The sequence below is a fragment of the Petromyzon marinus genome, chromosome 29 (genome assembly GCF_048934315.1).
Source record: "Petromyzon marinus isolate PM22_M1 ecotype Great Lakes invasive population chromosome 29, UKy_Petmar_22M1.pri1.0, whole genome shotgun sequence".
In the NCBI taxonomy this organism is placed as follows: Eukaryota; Metazoa; Chordata; class Hyperoartia; order Petromyzontiformes; family Petromyzontidae; genus Petromyzon; species Petromyzon marinus.
The window spans coordinates 11,839,939-11,853,948 of NC_133695.1; the positions used below are offsets into that span (position 1 = coordinate 11,839,939).

At 48.1% G+C, this 14,010-nt stretch overlaps 1 protein-coding gene across 8 annotated transcripts; it reads right to left on the bottom strand.

Annotated features, from left to right (window-relative positions):
• Window positions 1–1,606: 1,606 nt before the first annotated feature.
• Window positions 1,607–9,133, bottom strand: CCSAP (centriole, cilia and spindle associated protein). Of its 8 annotated transcripts, none has more exons than XM_076070575.1 (6): window positions 9,045–9,133; window positions 8,537–8,609; window positions 6,350–6,461; window positions 5,352–5,861; window positions 3,793–4,124; window positions 1,607–2,553 (listed from the first exon to the last, which is right to left on the bottom strand). In XM_076070575.1, the coding sequence occupies exons 4-6, from the start codon at window positions 5,722–5,724 to the stop codon at window positions 2,380–2,382; spliced, it is 879 nt and encodes a 292-aa protein (XP_075926690.1). In that variant the 5' UTR covers window positions 5,725–5,861; window positions 6,350–6,461; window positions 8,537–8,609; window positions 9,045–9,133; the 3' UTR covers window positions 1,607–2,379. The 8 variants fall into 8 exon arrangements, with proteins under 8 accessions (XP_075926690.1, XP_075926687.1, XP_075926686.1 ...); XM_076070572.1 differs by having other exon boundaries at window positions 9,018–9,118; XM_076070571.1 differs by lacking the exon at window positions 6,350–6,461.
• Window positions 9,134–14,010: the final 4,877 nt, after the last annotated feature.

A 14,010-nucleotide genomic window follows, 5' to 3' on the forward strand; every position in this document is an offset into this window, starting at 1 on the left:
AATCTACTGTATTTAAATACCCACACACAAACGCTCACTCCCAGAACGAGGCCGACCCATTTAACATCTCGCGGAGGATCACTCAGCTGAATCAAATAGTGCTGCGGTTCAATTTGCAAGTGCGAGTTTGCGTTTTAAGTCAATGTAAAACAAAAAAATGGAAGCTGGTTCGTAAGTGGGGATGTTCGTAAGTCGATGACTGCCTGTAAAAGCACTGTATTTCCGACAACCCATCGGCTGCACAGCCTTATGAGAATGCATAAACTAGCAGCATTCCTTGCCTTGAATAAAAACTGCTGAATTCATGCTCTCCCAGAAGGCTGTGCGGCTTATGGGTTGTGTATGGAATGCTTTCTTTTTAAGTGGAGACGGAGATGTGTGTATGTTGAGCTTCTTTTGCACCGTACGTAGCCAACCGTGCTAATCAAAGGTGCGGGGGAAGGACAGCAAGCTAAACACACGCAAAAGACACCGATTCTAAAGCAATGAGTTTGTCAATCTAGACAATTTAACAGTGCATCGCTCCAGTGGCTTCCTAATATCGGAAGAGTGTTCCGGACGGCTGCAGAAACGCATCCGAAAGAACCCGATGCAGTGATCGTCTTTGTACGATGGCTAACTAAAAGCCGGTGCGAGGAGATATGAAGGTAGTCTGTTTTATTTCGATGACACTATTGAGTTAAACTAGATTAGTATCCACTCTACTTCAGTTGTGGTGTTCTCCCAGAGCCTGAGAATTGGTATTTTATTTACCAGATAAATGCTTGATCTTTGTTTTATTAATGTAGAGCCCTATTGGGAAATGTATAGAGCCGCCTGTCGCCAATGACCGTTTTGTTATTTTGAGTCAAAAAATGTTACGTTTTGTTCTCTTAATTAAATACATTCTACCGTAATCAGCTTTTCGATATTCTGCAAGTCCCACGGTTGTCTACAAGCAAATTATGCAGAATCAAAGTAATGAGAGCCATGCACGGAATCATAAGCGTGGTTATGAAAACCACTTGTCGTGATGTAGCTTTTAAAGCCTTGCCCCACAGCTCTAAAACACCAAAGCTTGTGGGTTTTTCAGAGCTGACAAGATACATTGAAACGAAATATTTAAGTAAAATGAAAAGTCCAAAGGTAATTTGTAAAATTGTAAACACATTTTTTTTTTACCCCCAAACGGAGAATGACAGATTTAAAATATATATAATTGCAGCTTTTCGTGAAATCTTCAGCTATGATCCACCATCGAATGAAGAGTTCCCCATGCCGAACCGATCCCATCGCTCCACCTCCACAGCAGCCATCCCCCCTCAGGTGCTCCCCTCACCTTACGACTGCCATTTCATCGCCAGTCTTCTCCACCAGCCATCAACCCTTCTATCAAGCTCGGGGTACTTTCATTGATCGATGTCACTTTGTTTGAACCCCGACCCAGCTGTTCACTCTTTCTCTCCGTTTAATCCGTGACGCACATCTCGCGATGCATTTGGAGCATAATTCAGCTTTTGTTTACATTGTTTGTGGTCGTCCATATTTCATAGGAGGTTTGACGTATCGATTTCAACTCTTCTTGTCGGGGCATAGAGTTGTTAATAAGGTACCGAGTAAGATATGAGACCATTAAGGTATGGTAGTTTAGTATTTACCATAATGTGTACTTACACAAAATTGCAATAAACCACCTTTTATTGCCTAGGTATGCTTTTTCTTTACGACGCAACCACAAGTGTTTTTACATGAGCTCGATTACAATAGTATGGACAAAAATGTCTAAAGGTTACCGTAGTATGACACACATTTACAACTATATGGCTTAATTTACGAGATGTTACCACGTTAGCAGTTACATCATTTAACACATTTCTACTTACAGTTAAAATTGTACCGTGACGTTGACGTCACATTCATCTGTTGACCAATGGAATACTACTCCCATTTCCCCAATACGCATTCCTAAGAATTGTTTTTAAAAAAACTACTTTGTGGAAATGTGTAACAAAAATATTAAACAGTGTTAGACGAACAATTAGACCACGTAACAACACATTACGGGTTCTTGGTGTCATGAGGATTTCAGATGTGCTTCCAAAGCATCCACTGCAAAGCATATTGCTATGGGTAGACAACACGTGAAGAATGCCCTGCAAATTCTATATAAAATCTGGAATGCCACCACATTGCTGATTAACAGCTGATCGATATGGGCCGGTATACGATGGTATGCCGTACTGGCGCTTCTCAGAACACCAGACGTGTATTGACCGGCAGTTAACGTGGGATGAAGGCCCAATAGGTCGCATACGGGGACACACACATTTACATTTTGATCACTGGCTATTCATAAAAAAACAAAAATTCTGCTCAAGATAACCCATAAGAATGTTAAAGCTATCTTGTTCTTGCCGAATAACTTCGCTGATATTCAGACATCCATGGGTTGTCCACGTCAGACGTGGCCTGCAAATGTTCCCGGTGCTTCTCTGCCAGTTGCGCTTTCTTCTTTTTGAACTGCAGCCTCGCATTCTTCCGCTTGTGCATCGCTTTCATCGCAGACTCGTGAATCTAAAACAAATAAACAATTTTAAACAAAGGCTTACACAATTAGAGTTTTCTGTAATAGCTGAATGTCATCATAGAAATTAAAGTAGAACCTCAATTATTCGTGAAAGCAGGAAATTGAGCCACGATTGGACAAATGTGGTGTACAGAACATGGAAAGAGAAGTCACCCACATGTGCACAAGTAATGCCCAGCGTTTCAAATATGTAATAATGCAAATCTTAAAAACATGATTAAAAAGCATCTAGAACGCTTGAATTTTTTCCTAAAAGGCAAATTGTAGGTACACGATTAAGCTGACCTTGGGCTTTTTGCTCTATTTTTACCTACAATTCACCCTCTCAGCACATTATACACGTTATGCAATATTCCTTAAACGAAGTGATTGACGACTGAGATTAAACACTCAAACTTGATACCCGATACCATATTAACTTTATGTCCGACGGGAAACCAGAATTCAAAAGTAGTCTCACAGTATTGCTCTCAGGACTCCTATTGCTAGCATAGCAAATGTCACGAGAAACTTAAACACGGATGTGTCAAAAGTTCATGCTGACACTCACAATTTGACTAGATGCGTTTTTTTTGGAATAGGGCATCTCATATACATTTTATTAAAAGTATACACAAATGCATGTTTCGGCACGTTTTCCTCACGCGCGCACGCACACTTGCACAACGCTCGCACACAATATGCAACAGTATGGGCAATATTACTTGATGGCTTTTTACAAACGCAAAGTAATTTGTTTTGTTCAAATACACTGTTTGAGATCTAAACTGTTGACTTTGTTCAAACTGGTCAAGGCTGGTTACATTGCTAAAATGTAGTAAAAGCTACAGATAAAACTTGCATTCCTTGGCCAGTAATATTATAACACTTCATTTAATCAGTGTTGTAGCTAAATGAGCTGGCTAATACCCTACAGTAGTCGAATATACAGGTTTTTTTGGTTAGATCGCGTAACTACATAAATGTGTCGCTAAACCCGCCACCAACCGACACAGGCAATTAAGTAAGGTTTGTGACGTAAACAGAACATGCCAATTCGTTACGAGTACAGCACACCGGTGTGTTGGGAGAGCAAAGCCACAACACTTACAATCTTTGCAAAGTACATCTATGGCCCTTTCTTTTATATATATTTACATACTTATATACATACTCTGGGAATATACTAGGTACCACATTAATTTGGACATTATATCTAACGGAGTTCCTCGTTTTATGACACTCACTTGTACGGTTGAAGCAGAAGGGAGAATATTGTGAGTCTTTTTTCTGCCAGTTTCCAGAACGTCGTTTGCCCAGCCATAGCTCAGGAATGGTGGTCTTTGATGCGTGGCCCTGGGAAACAGGGAACATGATTTTTGACTTTTGGACATGTGTGGAGATGCTATTTTGGCGTTACGGTTGGATGCTACTACCCTTTGGGCAGAGCCAGAAGCAAACTGGGCACTGGTTTCGTTACGTCCAGTTAAGCAGCAGCCGGCAGCTTGTGTTTCTTTTTTGGCAGGATCTTGTTTGATCGCCAATTTCTTCCTCTTCCCTTTCTTGTGCAACCGCTCACCTTTAACACACAGATATACAGAGCCACATGTGAGCACCAATGTATGGACTATCCATTGTTATTGCCTTTGCATTATTCTATATAATCTTGTTATTTGACCAGGACAGGCCCACTGAGCTATATAGGTATTTTCAGAAATGACCTGGCCACAAGTTATGGCTCAACGAAATGGCTTATCACGTGAGAATGTATAGCAGTAACCAAATACTCTAAACGCACGATGATTCTAAATGTGGAGGGAAAAACCGGAGCACCCGGAGAAAAATCCACGCGACCATGGAGAGAATATGCAAACTTCAAATATACATGCGTCAGGGTCGACACCATGACCTCCTGTATACCAGGTGGCTTTGGGGCACAGCAGTGGTGCCCAAAAACCACCTGGTGCACAACCAGAGAACAACGATCATTGACGGCTTCCACCTATTTTTCAGTCAAGATTATTTCGCGGATGGCCAATGAAGCTCAAAACAAGTTTTTTTTCAAATGCAGCCTGGCCAAAAATGCAGGTGTGCGGGCAGGTGAATGGTTTAGAGGTGTTGCAGAGAACATGACCAAAAACATAACTTATAAACAACCAGAACTCTGCAATCAATCATAGCAATTTGCATAACCCGAGTGAGATGAGGTCACATATGCCATTTAAGATTAATAGTAAAGTTTTTTGGATTTGATCGCGAAAATATAAATGTGTCGTTAAACCCGCCAGCACGGCCAATTGGTAAGGTTTGTCACGTAAACAAAACGTGCCATTTATTTACTAGTTCAGGACACCGGTGTGTTGGAGAGTAAACCCACAACATTTACAATTCGAGTACGACGTTTCACTGGTGATCACAACCAGCTTCATCAGGCGACTTTGCCAGAACTGTGAAGACGTCTTCCTGTTTCTGGTCTTAAATAGAGTAAAGGTGATGTCATCGCTAATTGGCACGTTCTGTTTACGTGACAACCCTTACTAATTGGCTGTGTCGGGTGGTGGTGGGTTTAACGACACATTTATACTTACGCGATCAAACGCAAAAAAAAAAAACCTTTCCCATGAATAATAACGTTTGAGAAGGCCTGCAGCCATTTAAGTTGCCATTCATGACAGGATAAATGACTTCTCATCCTGTGACCAATTTGGTTGTCCGAGTGCCCTTCAAGGACGCCTCAGCAGTCTCCCCTTTGGCACTTCTGGAGTGGCATGAATTTACAACTGCATTTCCTTATACATATTTATACCGGCAAGCGCAGTTGCCGGCTCTGCTGGACCCCCGTGCTGCTCTTCCTGCTTGTCCAGCAGCACGCTCTGCCCTTGCTCGCTGTCGACCTGCCAGCTGCTGGGGCCGCCGCCGTCGCTGCCCTCCGCTTGGTCTTCCCTTGGCGGCGCCTCCCAGCTCGCGCCCCTCGGAGGGCTTTGTCCGCCGCCGCCGCCGTCGTCGCCGGAGTCCGAGTCGCCGTGAGCCGGGTCCCACAGCAGGGGCACGTGGGCGTGCTCGAGCAGGCGCCGGCCCCGCCGGTACTGGACGCCGCTTTGGTAGCACCGCGACGCCGCGTCCCGCGCACCTTCCGCTGGGCAGAACTGCTGCATGTACTCGCTGCGCACGCGGGGCATGGCGCTTCCCCAGCCGTCCTTCCTTCTTCTTCTTCTTCTTCACGCGTGCAGCTGTGGCCTCGTGCTGCTCGTGGCTCACGCCAGCTCACCATGCGGGTCCACGGCCAGCTCGTCGTTTTGGGGGCCCTGCTTCAATGCTGTGAATGAACAAGAGTCCGAATGGCTGCGTGCTGTGCGCCACTCATTGCTTACTTCAACATACGAATGATCACATCACATCACAGGAATGAGCCGATGTAAGCTGAGGAGACTGATTGCCGTGAATTTGGCGAGCAATGCATTTCTTAGCCTCGTGCAACAACTCGGCTCTGGTGGGCAGAGCCGAGGGGTTGAAGTGGGCTCCGGACGTCACCTGTACACAAGGGTACATGACCTTGGTCTGTGGCTCATCTCTCGGATTACAAGGGTTTACGTTCAGGATAAGGAATGGAATGCGAATCGCCATTGACTGCTTTGAAGACAAACCAGGACCAATTTAAGTTTCAAATGTTCCGCTCAAATGAGCTTTGTATCTATTACTCAAGTAACGGTCTGCCCCCGTTCCTCCAAGTGGACATCTTGTGAAAAAGAGCTTTACGGCTCATCGGATTCCTACCGCAGTATAAATATTCTGATTCTGACTTACAGCCTTGGGGCAGGTGTGGCCATTCCACATACATATGGCAGGGGGAGGCCAGTCTTCCCACAGTACCACACCACCGTTGAGACGTCCTCACAAAGAGATCCCGGAGGGTCAACTGGTAACAGAGATAGAATTTGAACCGGCAACAGCGCTAGGATTTGAACCGGCAACAGAGCTAGGATTTGAACAGGCAACAGAGCTAGGATTTGAACCGACAACAGAGCTAGGATTTGAACCGGCAACAGGGCTAGGATTTGAACAGGCAACAGGGCTAGGATTTGAACTGGCAACAGAGTTAGGATTTGAACCGGCAACAGAGCTAGGATTTGAACAGGCAACAGAGCTAGGATTTGAACAGGCAACAGAGCTAGGATTTGAACAGGCAACAGAGCTAGAATTTGAACCGGCAACAGGGCTAGGATTTGAACAGGCAACAGAGCTAGGATTTGAACCGACAACAGCGCTAGGATTTGAACCGGCAACAGGGCTAGGATTTGAACAGGCAACAGAGCTAGGATTTGAACAGGCAACAGAGCTAGGATTTGAACAGGCAACAGAGCTAGGATTTGAACCGGCAACAGGGCTAGGATTTGAACCGGCAACAGAGCTAGGATTTGAACCGGCAACACAGCTAGGATTTGAACAGGCAACAGAGCTAGGATTTGAACCGACAACAGCGCTAGGATTTGAACCGGCAACAGGGCTAGGATTTGAACAGGCAACAGGGCTAGGATTTTAACAGGCAACAGAGCTAGGATTTGAACAGGCAACAGAGCTAGGATTTGAACAGGCAACAGAGCTAGAATTTGAACCGGCAACAGGGCTAGGATTTGAACCGGCAACAGAGCTAGGATTTGAACCGGCAACACAGCTAGGATTTGAACAGGCAATAGAGCTAGGATTTGAACCGACAACAGCGCTAGGATTTGAACCGGCAACAGGGCTAGGGTTTGAACAGGCAACAGGGCTAGGATTTGAACAGGCAACAGAGCTAGGATTTTAACTGGCAACAGTGCTAGGATTTGAACTGGCAACAGGGCTAGGATTTGAACAGGCAACAGAGCTAGAATTTGAACCGGCAACAGGACTAGGATTTGAACCAGCAACAGCGCAAGGATTTGAACCGGCAACAGCGCTAGGATTTGAACCGGCAACAGCGCTAGGATTTGAACAGGCAACAGAGCTAGGATTTGAACAGGCAACAGAGCTAGGATGTGAACAGGCAACAGGGCTAGGGTGTGAACAGACAACAGGGCTAGGGTGTGAACAGTCAACAGGGCTAGGGTGTGAACAGGCAACAGGGCTAGCGTGTGAACAGGCAACAGGGCTAGGGTGTGAACAGGCAACAGGGCTAGGGTGTGAACAGGCAACAGGGCTAAGGTGTGAACAGACAACAGGGCTAGGGTGTGAACAGGCAACAGGGCTAGGGTATGAACAGGCAACAGGGCTAGGGTGTGAACAGGCAACAGGGCTAGGATGTGAACAGACAACAGGGCTAGGATGTGAACAGGCAACAGGGCTAGGGTGTGAACAGGCAACAGGGCTAGGATGTGAACAGACAACAGGGCTAGGGTGTGAACAGGCAACAGGGCTAGGATGTGAACAGGCAACAGGGCTAGGGTGTGAACAGGCAACAGGGCTAGGATGTGAACAGACAACAGGGCTAGGATGTGAACAGGCAACAGGGCTAGGGTGTGAACAGGCAACAGGGCTAGGGTGTGAACAGACAACAGGGCTAGGATTTGAACCGGCAACAGGGCTAGGATGTGAACAGGCAACAGGGCTAGGGTGTGAACAGGCAACAGGGCTAGGGTGTGAACAGGCAACAGGGCTAGGGTGTGAACAGGCAACAGGGCTAGGGTGTGAACAGGCAACAGGGCTAGGGTGTGAACAGGCAACAGGGCTAGGGTGTGAACAGGCAACAGGGCTAGGGTGTGAACAGACAACAGGGCTAGGGTGTGAACAGGCAACAGGGCTAGGGTGTGAACAGGCAACAGGGCTAGGGTGTGAACAGGCAACAGGGCTAGGGTGTGAACAGGCAACAGGGCTAGGGTGTGAACAGGCAACAGGGCTAGGGTGTGAACAGGCAACAGGGCTAGGGTGTGAACAGGCAACAGGGCTAGGGTGTGAACAGGCAACAGGGCTAGGGTGTGAACAGGCCGATCGCTCCTTCCACGCGACTGTCCTCACCTCATCGCGTCCCCCTATCCTCCCCCCGAAGGCGACACGGTGCCCCACGTGTGTGTGTTGGCTTCTGTGCACGCTACACCCACAGACAACAACAAACACAAGGATCCCCCGTATAGCCTGTAACAGACTGTTGGTGCAATTGCTGTTAGCGAGCACCTATGAAGGCCGGAACGGTACACCAGGGGGTGGGTGGCCAGCACAACGCCCGACCGCCTTTGTCTCCCCAGTGACGATGTTTACTACACACTGCACCAGGTACTCATTTGAGGCCGAGTCGACCTAGGGGAGGCCCAGGACCGGTTCAAATAACAGTCACCGGTGTTGACCGCGAGGGGGAATCGAACTCGGGGCGCTGCTTTTGAAGCGCAGCGCATTAACCGTTGCACTGCCGCTCAAACATACCAGACATGCTACACACATGCTACACACACGACACGCACAAGACACACGACGACTGTTAGTTCCACAGCGTCCCTCCTACCGTAAACAACAGTGGCCCGCACTGTACCTCGTCAACACCAAGCCCGTCGATGACGTCATATACCCCCCCACCTTCTCGTGACGTCACCTTTCTCACCCCACCCGAAACCTTCAGCGACGGCAACTTTTCACACGGCGCGAACCTTCTCGCGCGTTACGTCACGCACACAACTCGCCTTCTCGTGACGTCACCCTCCTCGCAAACTCCCTCCCGCCCCAAAACCCTCTCGTGACGTAAACTTACCGAACGCGAACCCTCTCGTGAAGTCACCCACGCGCGACCCGTCTCGTGACGTCATCCGCACACAAGAGCATGCTCGTGACGTCATAACGCGAGTGATAAGCTCTATGGTGTAAAACGCGCTATGACGTCGCGGACCGTGCTTTTAATCCCCCCCCTCCCTATGGACCGCAGTGTGACGTCACGTGCCCCCCCATGGTCCGGGGAAGCCGTTGCCATGGTTACCACAGCGTGGCGGAGCCATGCATCACTTGGGCTGCCTCGTGGCACAGCAACCCCAGTGGATGGGTGGGTGGGTGAGTGGATGGGTGAGTGAGTGAGTGGGTGAGTGATTGAGTGAGTGGGTGAGTGGGTGAGTTCCTATGATCACTGTTACATTGCTTTTATGGCTTTATTTTGGTGATTTTTTGGTTTGGCCATGTTTGTTTGTTGTATTACGGAGATAAACTGATGGCTTTAATCTAAGTTGTCTTGTGGTTGTTGTTGTTGTTGTTTGACTTGCATCCCACTGGGATTTTTGCACACAGCGTTGGTGTACGGTGCTATTTCAGGAATATTTTGATATTTTTTCCTGTATTTTCTGTTAGCACAGTCACATAATCACTTTAAGATGTTTTCTTGTTCATGTTTTTTGTTTGTTGCGGTTGCACCCTATTCAAGAGCCGAATGGCTCACAGGGCTATACCAAAATAAATGCAACTGAAAGTAGGTAAGTGTGTGAGTGAGTGGGTGAGTTATTGAGTGACTAGGCGAATAAATGAATTGATGAGTGGGTAACTGAGTGGGTGAGTTGTTGAGTGACTTGGCGAATGAATGAATAAATGGGTAACTGAATGAGTGGGTGAGTTGTTTAGTTACTTGGCGAATGAATGAGTGGGTGACTGAGTGAGTGGGTGAGTTGTTTAGTTACTTGGCGAATTAATTAATTAAGTAATTTATGAGTGGGTAACTGAGTGAGTGGGTGAGTTGTTGAGTGACTTGGCGAATGAATGAGTGGGTAACTGAGAGAGTGGTTGAGTTTCTATTGTAGACAAAACCCAGGTATATTTCTCAGTCACCACTCGGGATCTGCTATAAAGTTCCACACAATCTTGGCACGAGATCTCGGTACAAATCAACTCCCGCCAACCCGAACACTGCCACCGCCAAACTTCCGGACTATCCGGAACAGACCCGGACAGTTGGCAACCTCTACTCATCGTCCAGCACGGAGCGATCGCGTGTATAGGCCTCGGCAAGGTATGGTAATTTCCCCTTTTTACCGTGTGAAAGGGTAAAGGTGTCGACATGCCAAGGGGTAAGGTAAAGGGTCGGGTAAAGGTAGCGTGGAAGAATCACCCGGTAGGGTAAAGGTAGCGCGAACTATTACCCGGTACACACCTTGTTTACCGCTCGCTAAAAGCTCCGTGGCGCAGTCTGTGGCCTCCATTTAAAATTGGAATCATCAAGAGTCTTCTATACGAGCTTTACTACCCGGCTTCGCCCGAGACTTGGATTCTTGTCTTGGATTAATACACGGCCTACGCGGAGGGTGGGGGGGAGGGATGCGTGACGTCAGCAGGCACCCTGCGTGACGCTGCCGCATGCGGGTGACATCACAGATGTGACGTCACCGCTCACTTGCCGTGCAAAATATATCCATTATTGCGCCCCCCCCCCCCCCCAAAATACAAAATATTTTTTGCATTGTGTACAATCTGGAAGCTGCCCACATACCATATAAACCTTCTTCATGTGTAGTAGTATCCCAGTAATTACCCTGTAATCGGGTAATTTGTATGGGATAAGGGTTAAAGGAAGGGTAAAGGTAGGCTCGTTGCTTTTGACCTTTAACCTTACCTTGCTAAAGGGTAAAAGGTGAGGGTAGAGTGATTGTATTGTGGTAAGGTAAAAGGTAGGGTAAAGGTAGGCTCGTTGTTTTTACCTTACCTTGCCGAGGCCTACGCGTGTGGTCGAGTAGGTCGCAGGCCGTGGCTTCGAGTGCCAGGCGACGGTCAGTCGACTCGGCTCGTCGTCTCTCCGCGGGCAATAAAATGAGCGGTGGTCGGAAGAATGCGCTGTTCGGCCTCTGTGGTTTTTTTTTAATTTCCTACACACTATTGCCGAGCACAGGGTCCGAAGCATCCAGCGGTCAGCAACAAACGGCACTCATATTAAAGTTATCCATAATGGGGGTTCTATTTTTGGGTAGGATCGCGTAAATATAAATGTGTCGTTAAACCCGCCACCACCCGACACAGCCAATATTTACGCGCTCTAACCCAGGGGTCGCCGACCACCGGGCCGCGGACCGGTACCCTCCGTGGCCTGTTAGAAACCGGGCCGCACAACAGGAGGTGGGCGGTGAGTTCATGCGTGGCCCGCATGTTATTTTATTTACCACTTCCATCTGCGCCTCTTTCCCGCACTGCGCACTTGTCTCAGTCAGTGTTGGTAAGCCCACAAGCTGACCCCAAGTAGCCACAATGAGTAAGCCCACAAGCTCTAACCCCTAGTAGCCACAATGAGTAAGCCCACAAGCTCTAACCCCTAGTAGCCACAATGAGTAAGCCCACAGGCTGACCCCTAGTAGCCACAATGAGTAAGCCCACAAACTCTAACCCCTAGTAGCCACAATGAGTAAGCCCACAAGCTAACCCCTAGTAGCCACAATGAGTAAGCCCACAAGCTCTAACCCCTAGTAGCCACAATGAGTAAGCCCACAAGCTACCCCCTAGTAGCCACAATGAGTAAGCCCACAAGCTCTAACCCCTAGTAGCCACAAGGAGTAAGCCCACAAGCTCTAACCCCTAGTAGCCACAATGAGTAAGCCCACAAGCTCTAACCCCTAGTAGCCACAATGAGTAAGTCCACAAGCTCTAACCCCTAGTAGCCACAATCAGTAAGCCCACAAGCTCTAACCCCTAGTAGCCACAATGAGTAAGCCCACACGCTAACCCCTAGTAACCACAATGAGTAAGCCCACAAGCTAACCCCTAGTAGCCACAATGAGTAAGCCCACAAGCTCTAACCCCTAGTAGCCACAATGAGTAAGCCCACAAGCTACCCCCTAGTAGCCACAATGAGTAAACCCACAAGCTCTAACCCTTAGTAGCCACAATGAGTAAGCCCACAAGCTAACCCCTAGTAGCCACAATGAGTAAGCCCACAAGCTCTAACCCCCTAGTAGCCACAATGAGTAAGCCCACAAGCTAACCCCTAGTAGCCACAATGAGTAAGCCCACAAGCTCTAACCCCCTAGTAGCCACAAGGAGTAAGTCCACAAGCTAACCCCTAGTAGCCACAATGAGTAAGCCCACAAGCTCTAACCCCCTAGTAGCCACAAGGAGTAAGTCCACAAGCTAACCCCTAGTAGCCACAATGAGTAAGCCCACGAGCTACCCCCTAGTAGCCACAATGAGTAAGCCCACAAGCTCTAACCCCCTAGTAGCCACAATGAGTAAGCCCACAAGCTAACCCCTAGTAGCCACAATGAGTAAGCCCACAAGCTACCCCCTAGTAGCCACAATGAGTAAGCCCACAAGCTAACCCCTAGTAGCCACAATGAGTAAGCCCACAAGCTAACCCCTAGTAGCCACAATGAGTAAGCCCACAAGCTAACCCCTAGTAGCCACAGTGAGTAAGCCCACAAGCTAACCCCTAGTAGCCACAGTGAGTAAGCCCACAAGCTCTAACCCCTAGTAGCCACAATGAGTAAGCCCACAAGCTCTAACCCCTAGTAGTCACAATGAGTAAGCCCACAAGCTAACCCCTAGTAGCCACAATGAGTAAGCCCACAAGCTCTAACCCCTAGTAGCCACAATGAGTAAGCCCACAAGCTAACCCCTAGTAGCCACAATGAGTAAGCCCACACGCTAACCCCTAGTAGCCACAATGAGTACGCCCACAAGCTAACCCCTAGTAGCCACAATGAGTAAGCCCACAAGCTCTAACCCCTAGTAGCCGCAATGAGTAAGCCCACAAGCTAACCCCTAGTAGCCACAATGAGTAAGCCCACAAGCTAACCCCTAGTAGCCACAATGAGTAAACCCACAAGCTAACCCCTAGTAGCCACAATGAGTAAGCCCACAAGCTCTAACCCCTAGTAGCCACAATGAGTACGCCCACAAGCTAACCCCTAGTAGCCACAATGAGTAAGCCCACAAGCTCTAACCCCTAGTAGCCGCAATGAGTAAGCCCACAAGCTAACCCCTAGTAGCCACAATGAGTAAGCCCACAAGCTAACCCCTAGTAGCCACAATGAGTAAGCCCACAAGCTACCCCTAGTAGCCACAATGAGTAAGCCCACAAGCTAACCCCTAGTAGCCACAATGAGTAAGCCCAGATGCTCTAACCCCTAGTAGCCACAATGAGTAAGCCCACAAGCTCTAACCCCTAGTAGCCACAATGAGTAAGCCCACAAGCTCTAACCCCTGGTAGCCACAATGAGTAACAAACAAACGTTGCTGGAGAGCTTCTTTGAAAAGGGGGAAAGGCCCGATGATGAAAGACCCCCCGCCCCCCGGTGCGTGAAAAAATTGTCTTCCACGAAACCGGTCCCCGGTGCCAAAAAGGTTGGGGACCGCTGCTCTAACCCAACCACAAAAACGCCTGTCTATTATGTATAACGTGTCGCGGAAGCCGATGTGTTAAACTGACTATTAAAGTTGCCATGGACAAACGTGAACACGTGTCTTGCATCGAGCACGGTTATATTGCGTGCTTGGGAAAAGGTGGCGACGTTGGTAGGGAATGCCAAAGCGGAAGATTGCGA